This window comes from Lynx canadensis, chromosome D4 (assembly GCF_007474595.2).
Source record: "Lynx canadensis isolate LIC74 chromosome D4, mLynCan4.pri.v2, whole genome shotgun sequence".
In the NCBI taxonomy this organism is placed as follows: domain Eukaryota; kingdom Metazoa; phylum Chordata; class Mammalia; order Carnivora; family Felidae; genus Lynx; species Lynx canadensis.
This window is the reverse complement of record NC_044315.2, coordinates 70,995,216-71,007,675: the sequence shown is the minus strand read 5'-3', so window position 1 is coordinate 71,007,675 and position 12,460 is coordinate 70,995,216. Positions and strand designations below refer to the sequence as shown.

The window sequence follows — 12,460 nt, the reverse complement described above, 5'->3', positions numbered from 1 at the left end:
GAACACTTACATATGTAAATATTACTTTGAGTCATTGATTATTTAAGTATATAGATACAATGAATCTTTTAATTTATGCAACCTTAAATTATTTGGGTTTAACTTCAGGTTTTCTTAATCTATGAAACACAGAATCTTTTGCCCTAGAATGGTAATTGATGCGGTCATTTATATAAACTAAAACGCAAAACAAACAAAAAAAAAGAAAAATGAAACAAAATGTCATTTATTTGGAATGCTAATAAATGTCCCAATTAAAAGTGTTTTTTTGATAAATTTTGGATAACTGTAACAAATGAAATACACAGTAGGTTCATGAACTTGAAGTTTCCCCTCAGTCTCTGCTCCCTGTGAATTCCCACGTGTCAGTACATTTGATTTGAAGCATATTTGGCTTTATGAAAAGTAAGGTTGTTCCTGAAGCCCAAGTGTTTGCCACATAATGGTTAGATTCTCTGTGTCTTTTATATATTCTAAGCTCCTGATAAATTTTTCCCTCATAGTTACTATTAATATACCTAGTAAGACAGTGTTTCTTTGCTGACTGCTTTGAATCCTAAAGAAGATTTTTCTCCTTTCTGAGGAAAATGTTTACAGTTGACTTCTCCCAAATCTCTACATCATTTCCTGGCATTTTGTGCTTTTCTAGAAAGAGAATTTGCTCTGATACGCTTTTGCAACTATTTTTCTACTGGATAAATCCAAGCATAGGATTCAATTCTTTCTTCTCCTTGAAGCTTGTTTCTTCTGTAGTCCCTGTCCGTCAGCAACCATTTTCACTGAGAACCACACGCATCGTCAGTCCTTTGCCCAGCCTAGAGAGGCAATCCTTTTCTGTTTGTGTTGGGGGGGGGGGGGATGTGTGCAATCTAGAGGTTGAGATGGATCATTTATATTTTTTCTCCTAGGAATTTAGAAGAGGGGACAAAGAGCTCTGAGAGCATAGTTTTTGTTGTTGTTGGTTTTTTTGCCAGTAGGTAGGGAATATAAAGTTAAGACTGTGCACAGAGAACCAGAGGAATGTCATCAATGTTAGGAGTGAGTGAGGATGTGTTGACAGAAACTGAGACAAGACACAGCGTGGCCGCAGAAGCAAACAGGCAAACAGATGGAAGGCTGAAGGGAGTAGCCACTGGTTCCTGTAGCTTGGTTGGTCCTCTTGAGGCCCGGTTCTTCTCCCTGCTCTTGGGTTTGGAGGGATAGTCCTCTCTGTTTCCAATAAATTCCCATTTTGTTGAAGCTAATAAAGCAGATATCCAATTTTTACTGACAACCAAGTGTGGTTAAGACATCCTTCCCTAAATTTTTATCTTGGAACTGTACAAATACCTGTTTTTAAAATTTAAATTAGGGGCGCCTGGGTGACTCAGTCAGTTGAGTGTCTGACTTTGGCTCAGGTCGTGATCTCACTGTTTGTGAGTCTGAGCCCCTCGTCAGGCTCTGTGCTGACAGCTCAGAGCCTGGAGCCTGCTTGGGATCTGTGTCTCCCAGTCTCTCTCTGCTCCTCCCCCGCTCGCACTCTATCTCTCTTTCAAAAATAAATAAACATTTAAAAAATTTTAAATTTAAATTCAAGTTAGTTAACATATAGTGTAGTATTGGTTTCAGGAGTAGAACCCAGTGACTCATCCCAACAAGAGCCCTCCTTAATGCCCATCCCTCATTTAGCCCATCCCCCCCCCCCAGCAACCCTCAGTTTGTTCTCTGTATTTAAGAGTTTCTTACGTTTTGTCTCCCTTTCTGTTTTTATCGTATTTTTCCTTCCTTTCCCCTATGTTCATTTGTTTTGTTTCTTAAATTCCACGTATGAGTGAAATCATATGATACTTGTCTTTCTCTGAGTGACTTATTTCACTTAGCATAATACACTCTAGTTCCAGCCATGTTGTTGCAAGGGCAAGATTTCATTTTTTCTTGATCACCGAGTAATACCTTTAATTCAAGGGTAACCATTCAAAGTCATTTAGCCCTCTTTCATTTTTATTTGGATTCTGATGACTTGACTTTTCTTCATTTTCTTTATTCCTTGTGTGTCTATAGAATGGATAGTGGATGGAATTCAGCATTATTGGAAATCTGTTTGGTCTTTTGCCTATTTATTCTGTTGTTTTTTATAGTCTGGATTGAGTCTTCTACTCATCAACTCCTGTGCACACCATTTCCCAATGTGATGTACTGTCCCTATGGGTCCATTTGAAAATGATTTGTGTCCATGTTTAATAACAAAAACATGTATGTGGGTGGAAAAATTCTATGACCATAAATCTGAGATTAAGTTCTTTTTGACCCTCTGGCTCTTCTGTGACTTGGCTAGACTGTAACAAATAGCCTAAATGTTATTTGAGCCAAGATTTTCTTTTCATGCTAGAATTTCAGTCTGTGAAGCCTGAGTAAATACTTAAAATAAATGAGACATATTAAACACCTAAATATGATTTATTTGGTATTGTAATATAAATAGGAAAACTCAGTTACTGCAGGATACTCTTGCCAGGTATACTTTTGTCATTGTTTTAGTTTGGGCTTGTTTTTAGTTAATGGTTCTATTGTATCATCAAATAGTACAATTAAAAACGCTGGCACAGTGCCTCATATATAATAGAGGCTCTGCACGGATTAGGTGAAATAACTTTAAGTGTAATCTTTATAAGAGTTTTCATGTCACAATTAACAGAAAAGGATTTACTGTAACAGTAGCGTTTGGCTTAGAACTTACTCATTTATTCTGCATGTTAAACGTGTAGCTAGTGAAAATTAAGGCATTTGTTTATTGATTTCTTTTTCATCTACTGGTTGCATAGCCCTTTTGTGATCATCAACAGAGTGGAAATGTAAGAATCAATCTTTGCCGTAGAGAATCTTGCAGTTAGCTTAAGGATGTAGCCAGACAAGTTACCTATAATTTTGATGGGGTTAGTGTAATGGCGTGCTGTGGGATTGTTGAATTGACTTAATATTTTCTGTACAGCAGAAGACTTGGGGAAAGTTTCAAAGAGAAGGTGAACTTCGATCTGGATTTTGAAGGATTGATGAAGATATAGACATATTAGGAGATGAGAAAGATTTGTTAAAAACTTCAGGTAGAGCAAACATAAGGAAAGAATGGTATGTTCCAAAACCTTCAAATAGACCTGTGTGGTGAGGACAAAATATAAGAGGTAGGTTGGGGAAGTAGGCTGGAGATGGGGTGCGACAAGGGATGTGGCTGGTAGTATTATTTAGGGCTGAATTGTCTAAGGACACGTAAAGAAATTTAAACTTCAGAGACAGGGAAAATAATGAAAGCCTTAAAACATGATTCGATCAATATTTTAGAATGATAGCCTTGATGGTAGGTCAGAAGATGAACTTGAAAGGAGCAATTTCAGCAAGAGATACTGAAAACACCTCTTGCTTTTCAATAATCCAGACAGAAGTACCTGAACCAAGGCTAGGGCAATAGGATTTCAAGGTCGGGAGATATTTCAGAGGTGAAAGGTATAGGTCTATATGGATTACTAAAGGTGATAGATCAGAAAGGAGGCATCATAATTGCTCTTGGATACAGACTTGTAGAGTTTCTGGTGCCACGTTTCATGTATCTTGAAAACAGGAGAAAGGAACCTTTACTTTTGCACGGAGAGGATAGGTTGAGTTTGGGAGTACTATAAAACATTCAGGCAGAGGTGTCCACTGGCCAATGGAACTTCCCTTTGAGAGTTAAAGAGTTCAATTTGACATAGATTTATTTAGTAGTCATTATCTATAGGTGAGATTCAAAGTTCTGAGTTCACATGACATTCCCCAGGGAAAGACTAGAGACGAAAAAGTAAAAATTTAGAAATGATATAACACTACAGAATAGGAGTCAGTAAAACTTCCTAAATATACTGCCAGAGACAGTCAACATTTGGATGTCTATACTTTCAAACATACTAATGCATACATGCCCATACATGTAGTACATGTACACATACATGCACAGGTAATGTAATGAAATCCTTGTATGTGGTTGCCTAGTTTTACAATTTGTTATTACACAACAGTAGCATTGTAAGGATCATTCATGGTTGCCCTGTAATTTATTTAACCTGTACCTATTGTTGGAATTTTATACTCTTTCTATTTCTTTATATTGCAAATTATTTTGGGATACACATCCTTTGCAATCAATTTTTCTGTGTATCCATGCTTATTTCTTAAGGCACCCCTACAATTTTATAATTAAAAACATCTTTGGCTAGGGGCGCCTGGGTGGCTCAGTCAGGTAAGCATCTGACTTCGGCTCAGGTCATGATCTCGTGGTTTGTGAGTGTGAGTCCCTGTTGGGCTCTGTGCTGACAGCTCGGAGACTGGAGCCTGCTTCAGATTCTGTCTCTGTCTCCTCTCTGCACCCCCACCCACTTGCACACACACACTCTCTCTCTCTCTCAAATATAAATAAACATTAAAAAATATTACGGAAGATTTCAATGGGCCTGCTCTTGGCTTTTTGTAACTTTTCCTCCTGGGATGAGGTTATATCTATCTTGACCTGCACTATCCAGTAGAACCCCTCTCTACCTGGCTTCTTTGAAAGGCTTCTGCTAAATAAAATAAAGATAGAATGTAAGATACAGATAAAGCACAAGAATTCACTACACAGAGCAGAACCAAATCCTAGAAAGCGTTTGTTCCATGAACTTGAGTAAATAAAACACTGAAATAAGATGAGAAATGAGGGAATAGACAACAGACTGAAATGAAAACAAAAGTGGCCGAGAAGCTGCAAGGAACAAAGAGAGAATGTGCAAGAGGAAGAAATATCGTCACAAGAAAAATAAAATGCGAGGCCAGCATCAGTTCTTAGTCAGAAATGCAAAGGAGGAGACACGATCGTGCATCCGGCACAAAAGGTGATAGGGAAGAAAAACTTCAGACATTTCCACCAAATTCAGAAGGGCAAGAAGATGAGATAAAAGTGGGGGGAAAAAAAACCAGGATAAAATCTATGAAGTCCAGAAAATGACGAGCCAGCAGACGATAACCTCTTTCCCCAGAGATGTTATTCAAAGATGCAGAACGGTAAGCATTCCTTGAGTTGAAGAATATTTGAGTCTTCAGATTAAAAATATGAAGTACCTAACAGATGAAGCTTGGTGGGATCTTAGATTGTGAAGGATGAGGACAGTGTTATAAGTAGCTTCCAGTGTCTTGTTTGTCCTTAATGTTTCCTAACGAGGAAAAAAAATACATGTGCAAAACCAGTTGAAACACAGTATTTACTAACTTCCTGCTCGCTGACTGAGAGCGGCCCCGAGAGAGTCACGCCAGGCATGGATTCCAGTCCACGTCTTTCAGGGGTGACTTCTGAGCTTCTCTCGTTGGTCTCCGCAGTTAGGTTGGGCCACAGCCGCAGGGCTGTGCGACAGCTGGTATTCTACCGACATGTATTTTAATTAATGGAGGCCAAGGGCAAGTATTGTCGCCACGTCAGATTTGTTGTGACTTCTCCTTTTCTTTCAAGAGTATCTTTCCAAACAGTTCCCTTGTGGCCTGCCTTAGGGGGTAGGGGTGGCGTTGCAGTCTTGTGTAATGGTGATGAATCTCGGGTGTTAGAACAATGTTACACAACCCTGCATTTTTATCATTTTAATGACTTTTGCTGGACAAGGGGAGCTTCCTTCCCTGCCAGATATTTATACAAGCTAATCAGAGGCTTGATACAATACAGATGGTGATAACCTTTGGCCGTACAAAGCCCATGTCGAGTTTTTCTTTGGCAGCAAAGGGCTTGCCTCATTCCGTATTCTGGAGCAAAAAAAAAAAAAAAAAAAAAAAAAAAAAAAAAAAAAAAAAAAAAAAATTCTATTTCTTAAATGCCTTATAAAGGATAGCAGATGATGTAAACGATTTCAGGAACACCAGAAGGAGAATCGAGTGCTAGGCCTCTACGACATTCCACAAACATTACCAAAGATCTATTTATTTCTTAGATGTGTGGGATGAAAATGTTTTTATTGAATTATGTTTTTATTCAAGTATGATGGAGCAGAAAGATTGGGGGAAGGGGACAAAATATTTTCAGTAAATCATCCACTCCTCCTCTGTCTTTTAAAGTGCATTCCAAACCCAGATCTTGTGTAATTCTTTGCTTGGACTAGTAGTCCTGCTATTCTCCTGACTGTTTTAAGCTTAATATATTGTCCTGCCAACAGATATAATGGTTCCTGTAAATACTTCCCAGTTCCCTGCAAGAAGAGAAGAAAAATAGAATTACAGCTTAATGTGTCTTGCACGTAATGAATCGTACTGCAAGAAATGTCTGCTAAATCCCTAAATCCTAACCTGAATGTTAAGGAATATTACCGACATGAGCTAACATTAATATTACAAAATAGTATTTGTTTATGTCAGAAGGACAGTAAAGGCACAAAAAGAAACTTTATCTTTTTTGTACAGAACTCTGCAAAATGAAGTACGCGAGGGCACACAGACATTCTATACATTCCTACTGCTCCCTCAAGACCAGCTCATTCAAGTAACTGTGTTCAGGGCATCCTTCCGTCTATTCACCCATCCATTCTTGGATCCATTCATTGAGTAGATATTTATGAACCCATACTCTGTGCCAGACGCTGTCAAGAATACCAGACCGAAAAAGACAATTGTTTTCTCTCTTCTTTCTGCACCAGTTCTCACTTCCTTAGGGTATTGCTTCCGGTTTGCTCCATGGTCTCCTAAAAGAGAGAGTAATGGAAATGAGCAAAAGCTTAGCAGAGTGTCTGCGGAGGTTAGGTTATGATTTCAGAGGGGAACAACTCAGAAAGAGAGAGTTTATCACGTGGCTAAGAGCAAGGCCAGTGTAAGCACAAGTTGCCACGTCTCAGAGTGCTGGAAGTAGGAGTTACCCTTTGAGTCCTGATGTCTATTTTTAAAGACAAATAAAATAATATCTCATTTCATGCCACCTGTAACAAATCATTGGATTTCCCCCCAGAGGTGGTACTGAATGAAAAAAGTGCCTCTGTGTGTGTGTGTGTGTATATTTCAGTCCATTCCAATTATTGTTTATATCGATAGGGCTTTTCACCTGGGGTGTGTACTAACTGAAAATATAAATGTTTATACACATTTAAAGGTAAATGTTTATGATAAAATGTAAATATATATGATGCATTTAAATTCATTTCAGTTATTACTTTTACTGGTACTCAAATTGCCCTTTGGCCAGAAGGAGCTTCTTTAGGCTGGTTTAATTCTTTTTGTCTTTAGTAGTAGTAGGCTTTTGAGAGAAGGGGGTGACATGTTTGAATCCTTCTTCTCAAATTGCTGCCTTTCCAGATGTTTCCAAAGTCATTTTTAATTTGTCTTTAAAAAAAAAAAAAAAGATTTTATTTTTAAGTAATCTCTACACCCAACGTGGGACTCGAACTCACAATTCCAAGATCAAGAGTCACATGCTCCACCAGCTGAGCCATACAGGCGCCCTTAACTTGATTGTCTTTAAATTCAGGTTTAACAGGGGCGCCTGGGTGGCGCAGCCAGTTAAGCGTCCGACTTCAACCAGGTCACGATCTCGCGGTCCGTGAGCTCGAGCCCCGCGTCAGGCTCTGGGCTGATGGCTCAGAGCCCGGAGCCTGTTTCCGATTCTGTGTCTCCCTCTCTCTGCCCCTCCCCCGTTCATGCTCTGTCTCTCTCTGTCCCAAAAATAAATAAACGTTGAAAAAAAAAAATTTTGAAAAACAAAATAATAAATTCAGGTTTAACAGCTTTATCTTTAGCTCACAAACAGGAATCAAATTTGCTAAGAGTTATTAAATTAGAATCAATAGCTATGAATTATATACTGATGAAGACATGGATCTTATTAGCTGAGAGAGTCTGGAGCTTAGAGCTGAAGTCTGCCCCTTGAAGTGAATTGAGGCAGTGAATGAGTGAGTTTTTAATCATATCATCCCCTTTGAACTTTACAAAACATAGGGTATAATTGTTGCTCTTCCTCACTACCTCCAGACTGTACTTGAATTATTGCCTAATAGACATTGAGGTCTTCTTTCTAAGAGCTTGCCAGAAAATACACCCTGCCACTTCTTTTCCTTTCCTACCCATTTCTGGTAAGAAGCAATAACAGTAAATTTAATTATAATGCCAGAGTGACCACTGGATTCCTTGTGCTTTTACAAATTGATGTTATAGTGCATCAGTGGCAATAAATAGATGCCTTTTTAAAAAAATTTTTTTTAATTAAAAACAATTTTTTTAAATGTTTACTTATTTTTGAGAGAGAGAGAGACAGAGTGTGAGCAGGGGAGGGGCAGAGAGAGAGGGAGTCACAGAATCCAAAGCAGGCTCCAGGCTCAAAGCTTTCAGCACAGAGCCAGATGCGGGGCTCAAACTCACAAACTGCGAGATCATGACCTGAGCCAAAGTCGGACGCTTAACCGACTGAGCCACCCAGGCGCCCCTAGATGCCTTTTTTTTTAAATGTTTGTTTATTTTTGAGAGAGAGGAGGGAAGGGGCAGAGAGAGGGAGACACAGAACCTAAGGCAGACTTAAAGCTCTGAGCTGTCGGCACAGAGCCCAATGCAGGGCTTGAACTCATGAACCGTGAGATCATGACCTGAGCCAAAGTTGGATGCCAAACCGACTGAGCCACCCAGGTGCCCCATTAGATGCCTTTTTTGAAAAAAGGTTTCATTTTTTTCTCTTCTTTCTGTAGAGGAAGGATAGCATAATAACATTATAAAGCATAACTCACTTGCCCTAAAATAATAAAGCCCAAGTGTTAGATTGAATAAATCAGTATTTTCTCATAAAGATAGGACACCACCAAAACCAGCTGATTTTGTGCTAATACTGGGTGGTCCCGAAAAGATGAAGGATTGAATCAGTTCTACAGCTTTGGAGGAGCAGTGGAAAAACAAACATGGGAAGTAGGTTGGCCATTGTTAACTCTGGAAGAGACATTTTCTATTAAATTTGCATCTAATCAGGCTTTTGATATATGATCACGAGGGGGTTCAGCTAAGTGGATAGATGGGCAGCTAGCTGGATGTACTTGATGTACTTGGAAATAGATATGTAGGACTCAGATTTGGTTCCTGTTTTGAAAGCCTGGAAATCCATAAGAATTCCACAAATATTTGTTGATGATAATGCTGCTGCTGCTGTTAATGATATCTTTTAAGTGCTTTTAAGGTTTTTGTGGGTCTGTGCGGAGACTGTGGTAGGCCCTAGTCTGCCTGCTTCTGTCTTACTCTCATTGATCAGTGTTTGTCCTCACTCTTGCGACATGCTGATGATCCTCACAAATACTGTTTTACGTAAGAAAGGAAGCATGGAGTAGGCCAACACCATACAAACTCACGCTAACTTTGTTTCATTACAGCAAATTCTTCGTCACTCTAGAGAAAACTCAACAAAAGTTATATTCCTCATTACTGATGGATATTCCAATGGGGGAGATCCCAGGCCAATTGCAGCATCTCTGCGAGATTTTGGAGTGGAGATCTTCACTTTTGGCATATGGCAAGGGAACATTCGAGAACTGAATGACATGGCTTCCACCCCAAAGGAGGAGCACTGCTACCTGCTGCACAGTTTTGAAGAATTTGAGGCTTTAGCTCGCCGGGCATTGCATGAAGGTAACGGAAACCCAGTGGCATAACATGATGCAATTAAAGGGGGGGGGGTTCCTTCACTTTGACTGCATGAAACCCATTGGAGGGTCATACCAGACCCTGTGATGTCTTCACTGAGCATGATGCCCATGTATCCTTGGTGTTTTGTGAGCTGTGTTGAACTTCATAAATAGAAATGACAGTCTGATTTGCAAGAAGAATATTTGGGGTTTTTGTTCTGTTTTGTTTTTTAACAGTTGTGATGGATTTTCACTAGAATATCCATAATTCTCCCACCTAGGAACTGTTAGAATCGATGGAATGAATTTAGGTGTGTTTTAAGGCCACACACAGAGTGGGAAGCCTTGACTTAGATCTCATTTACAGCTATCTGGAAAGCCGAAGTAAACATTCAGAGACATGCATAGTGAATCTCACCAGAATATTTCCAGAAATACACATGAAGATATAGGGACAATAAATACTAGCACATACTTCTTGACTGACTGAAGACACATAATGCTTATGTAGAAGTTGAAGAACATTATCCCAACAAGGAATAAAACCAGTGACTCCATCATTAGAGTTCTTTATACACTATTTATAAGGATGTTTAGTTATATGATTTAGATTAGATGAACTTCCAGGCATAATATGGGCATGTATCTTGGTAAGCCACAAGAGAAAGTGTAGATTGGGAGGAAATTAGAGGAGATCCAGCCTCAGACCTAAGCCATGCAGCAGGTGAGGCTTGATCCTTGCAGGTATCCATGTGGAAGATTTGGTTTGATGGGCAAATCGGGCCACACGAGGTTTCAAGCAGTTAGTGATGTACATAACGACAGATCAGCCCTATCAGAGTTCCAAGGGAAGCGTTTAGAACAGGGTCACAGACTAGCTATGGATACAACAAAAAAATCTTAGTCACCTGCTTGCTGTGTGACTTTTGGCAAATTATTTAGCTTTTACATTCCTTAGGTGTCTTGTTAATAGAATAGGGAATGAGAATAGTACCTATTCCATGGGATTGTCACAAGGATTAGATGGGTTAATACATATAAAGTGATTAGAAAAGTTACTGAGGGCTTATTATCCGAAGCCCTCATTAACCGTCCCCTGTTATTATTACCTTAGGCAATTTATCTAACGTCTACAAGCCTCACTTCCTCTACTTTTAAGACGGAGACACTATAATGTGTACCATATGGTTTTGTCAAGAGGATTAAATAAAATATGTAAAATTTACCAAGTATAGTGCTGTCACTTGGTGGAAGTTCAGTAACTATGGGGCTTCCTTTGTTTCTCCTTTTCTCATGGAAAAGTGGTATGTTGAGTGGGAAGGCACGGTGGCTGTTAATAGATGGGATTCTGAAATCATGGTGTTACTAGCTGTGTTGTGGAGGACTAATTTCCGGTCCTGTGATCCCTCTGCTTGTAGCGTTGGGGCCTTCTAGAACCCTAATGCCAAGTTGCCCCAGAAGCTGGGTGGGACAGAGTGTTCTCTTGGTTACAGTATTGCAACAGAGTTTTGGAAGGCATCACTTTTATTACAATAAACAAATATCTAGAATGCATAATTCTCTGATCAAGTTTCTGGATTTGGTAAGAAAAGATCCTGTTCCCATTGCAAAGACATAGTCAAATCGAAGGAAATGAGCATCATTTTCCCTGCCTCTCTGTCCTCTGAAGCTACTTTCAATTTGGTTGGATAAACTTTCGGTCTCAAGACCATCCGTTTTTCTGGCCATCTTCCATAGACATAGCTTGCAGAATAATAGCTTGCCTCCCATAACACGTATACTTCTCTCTCTCCCAGACATGAATGCCAGTGTGCCAGTCTTGGTAGCTAGATCTTTCTTGCTCCTAAGTTGCTCTACCGCCAAATAATCCCATGGCCCAGTGCCTCAGAACTAAGTGTGCATGTTGCAGACCTTTAACCTACACCACAGTCTGTTAGATGGAGCTTTAATAGGGTACCTGCTTGTACTGGTCTCTTTCCCTTGGGGCTGGAGTCTTCTCCTTACTTTGCCCCTGTGTATTTATTGTTCAGAGTCTTAATGCATAGAGACAGATGTTCCATAAATGAGGCCACTACCAATCTTATTTCCAGGTATTCAATTGCAGTGCATGTTTCTTGCTGCAACTCATGCATTCGAGTTCCTATGATGGGCCCATCACTATGTCTGGGCCCAGCACCATGGACCTACCTCTAGGATTTGGGTTAAGACTTTTGAACTTCCTCAACAGAGTAAGTGGAACTTATTGTTTGCCTGGTTCTAGGCCATTCTTTCTGGGTGGGTCATATTCAACCTTACCTTACCCAGTTAAGTCACTTTCTGAACAACTCTGCCTGAATTATTGACTTCCCAGCATGCCTCACTTCAGAACATGGCTCACGTAATGAGTATGATCTCCCGTCACATAAAACATGATAATTTACTTAACATTGAGAAATAAGCCATATTCTGGTTCTATTATTAAACTTGTGTGGCATTGTGAAGTCTTTATCAAATAACTATAGAAGTTACGGGATTTATTCTTAAGTCAGTAGCTCATAATCAAAATCCTTTTGCAGCGATCGAGATTGTCATTTTATTTATTTATTTTTTTGAAAAAGCGTTTTGGAAATCTCGTTACTGCTGCCTGACCTCATATTGAGGCAGTGGAACGCTGCTTGTGTGGAAGCCAGGGAAGTGACCTATGGAACGGACTACAATACTTCCTGCAGCATCTGGAGATTCCTTGCTGAAGTGCTTAATTTCTGCCTGACCCTGCATGGCCCCAAGAATTTATGATGAGGTCCCAGACTGAAATAACTTAACTGGCTGAAGCAAATTCCCAGCCTGTGCTAGTGCAAATAACACGCATTCATATCTGG

At 39.6% G+C, this 12,460-nt stretch overlaps 1 protein-coding gene across 1 annotated transcript in view; it reads left to right on the top strand.

Moving 5' to 3' along the window:
- The window catches only part of SVEP1 (sushi, von Willebrand factor type A, EGF and pentraxin domain containing 1), a 196,835-nt gene that overhangs the window by 16,901 nt on the left and 167,474 nt on the right, over positions 1-12,460 (top strand). The window contains 1 exon segment of the mRNA XM_030293777.1: positions 9,351-9,606. Coding sequence (XP_030149637.1) covers positions 9,351-9,606 — 256 coding nt within the window.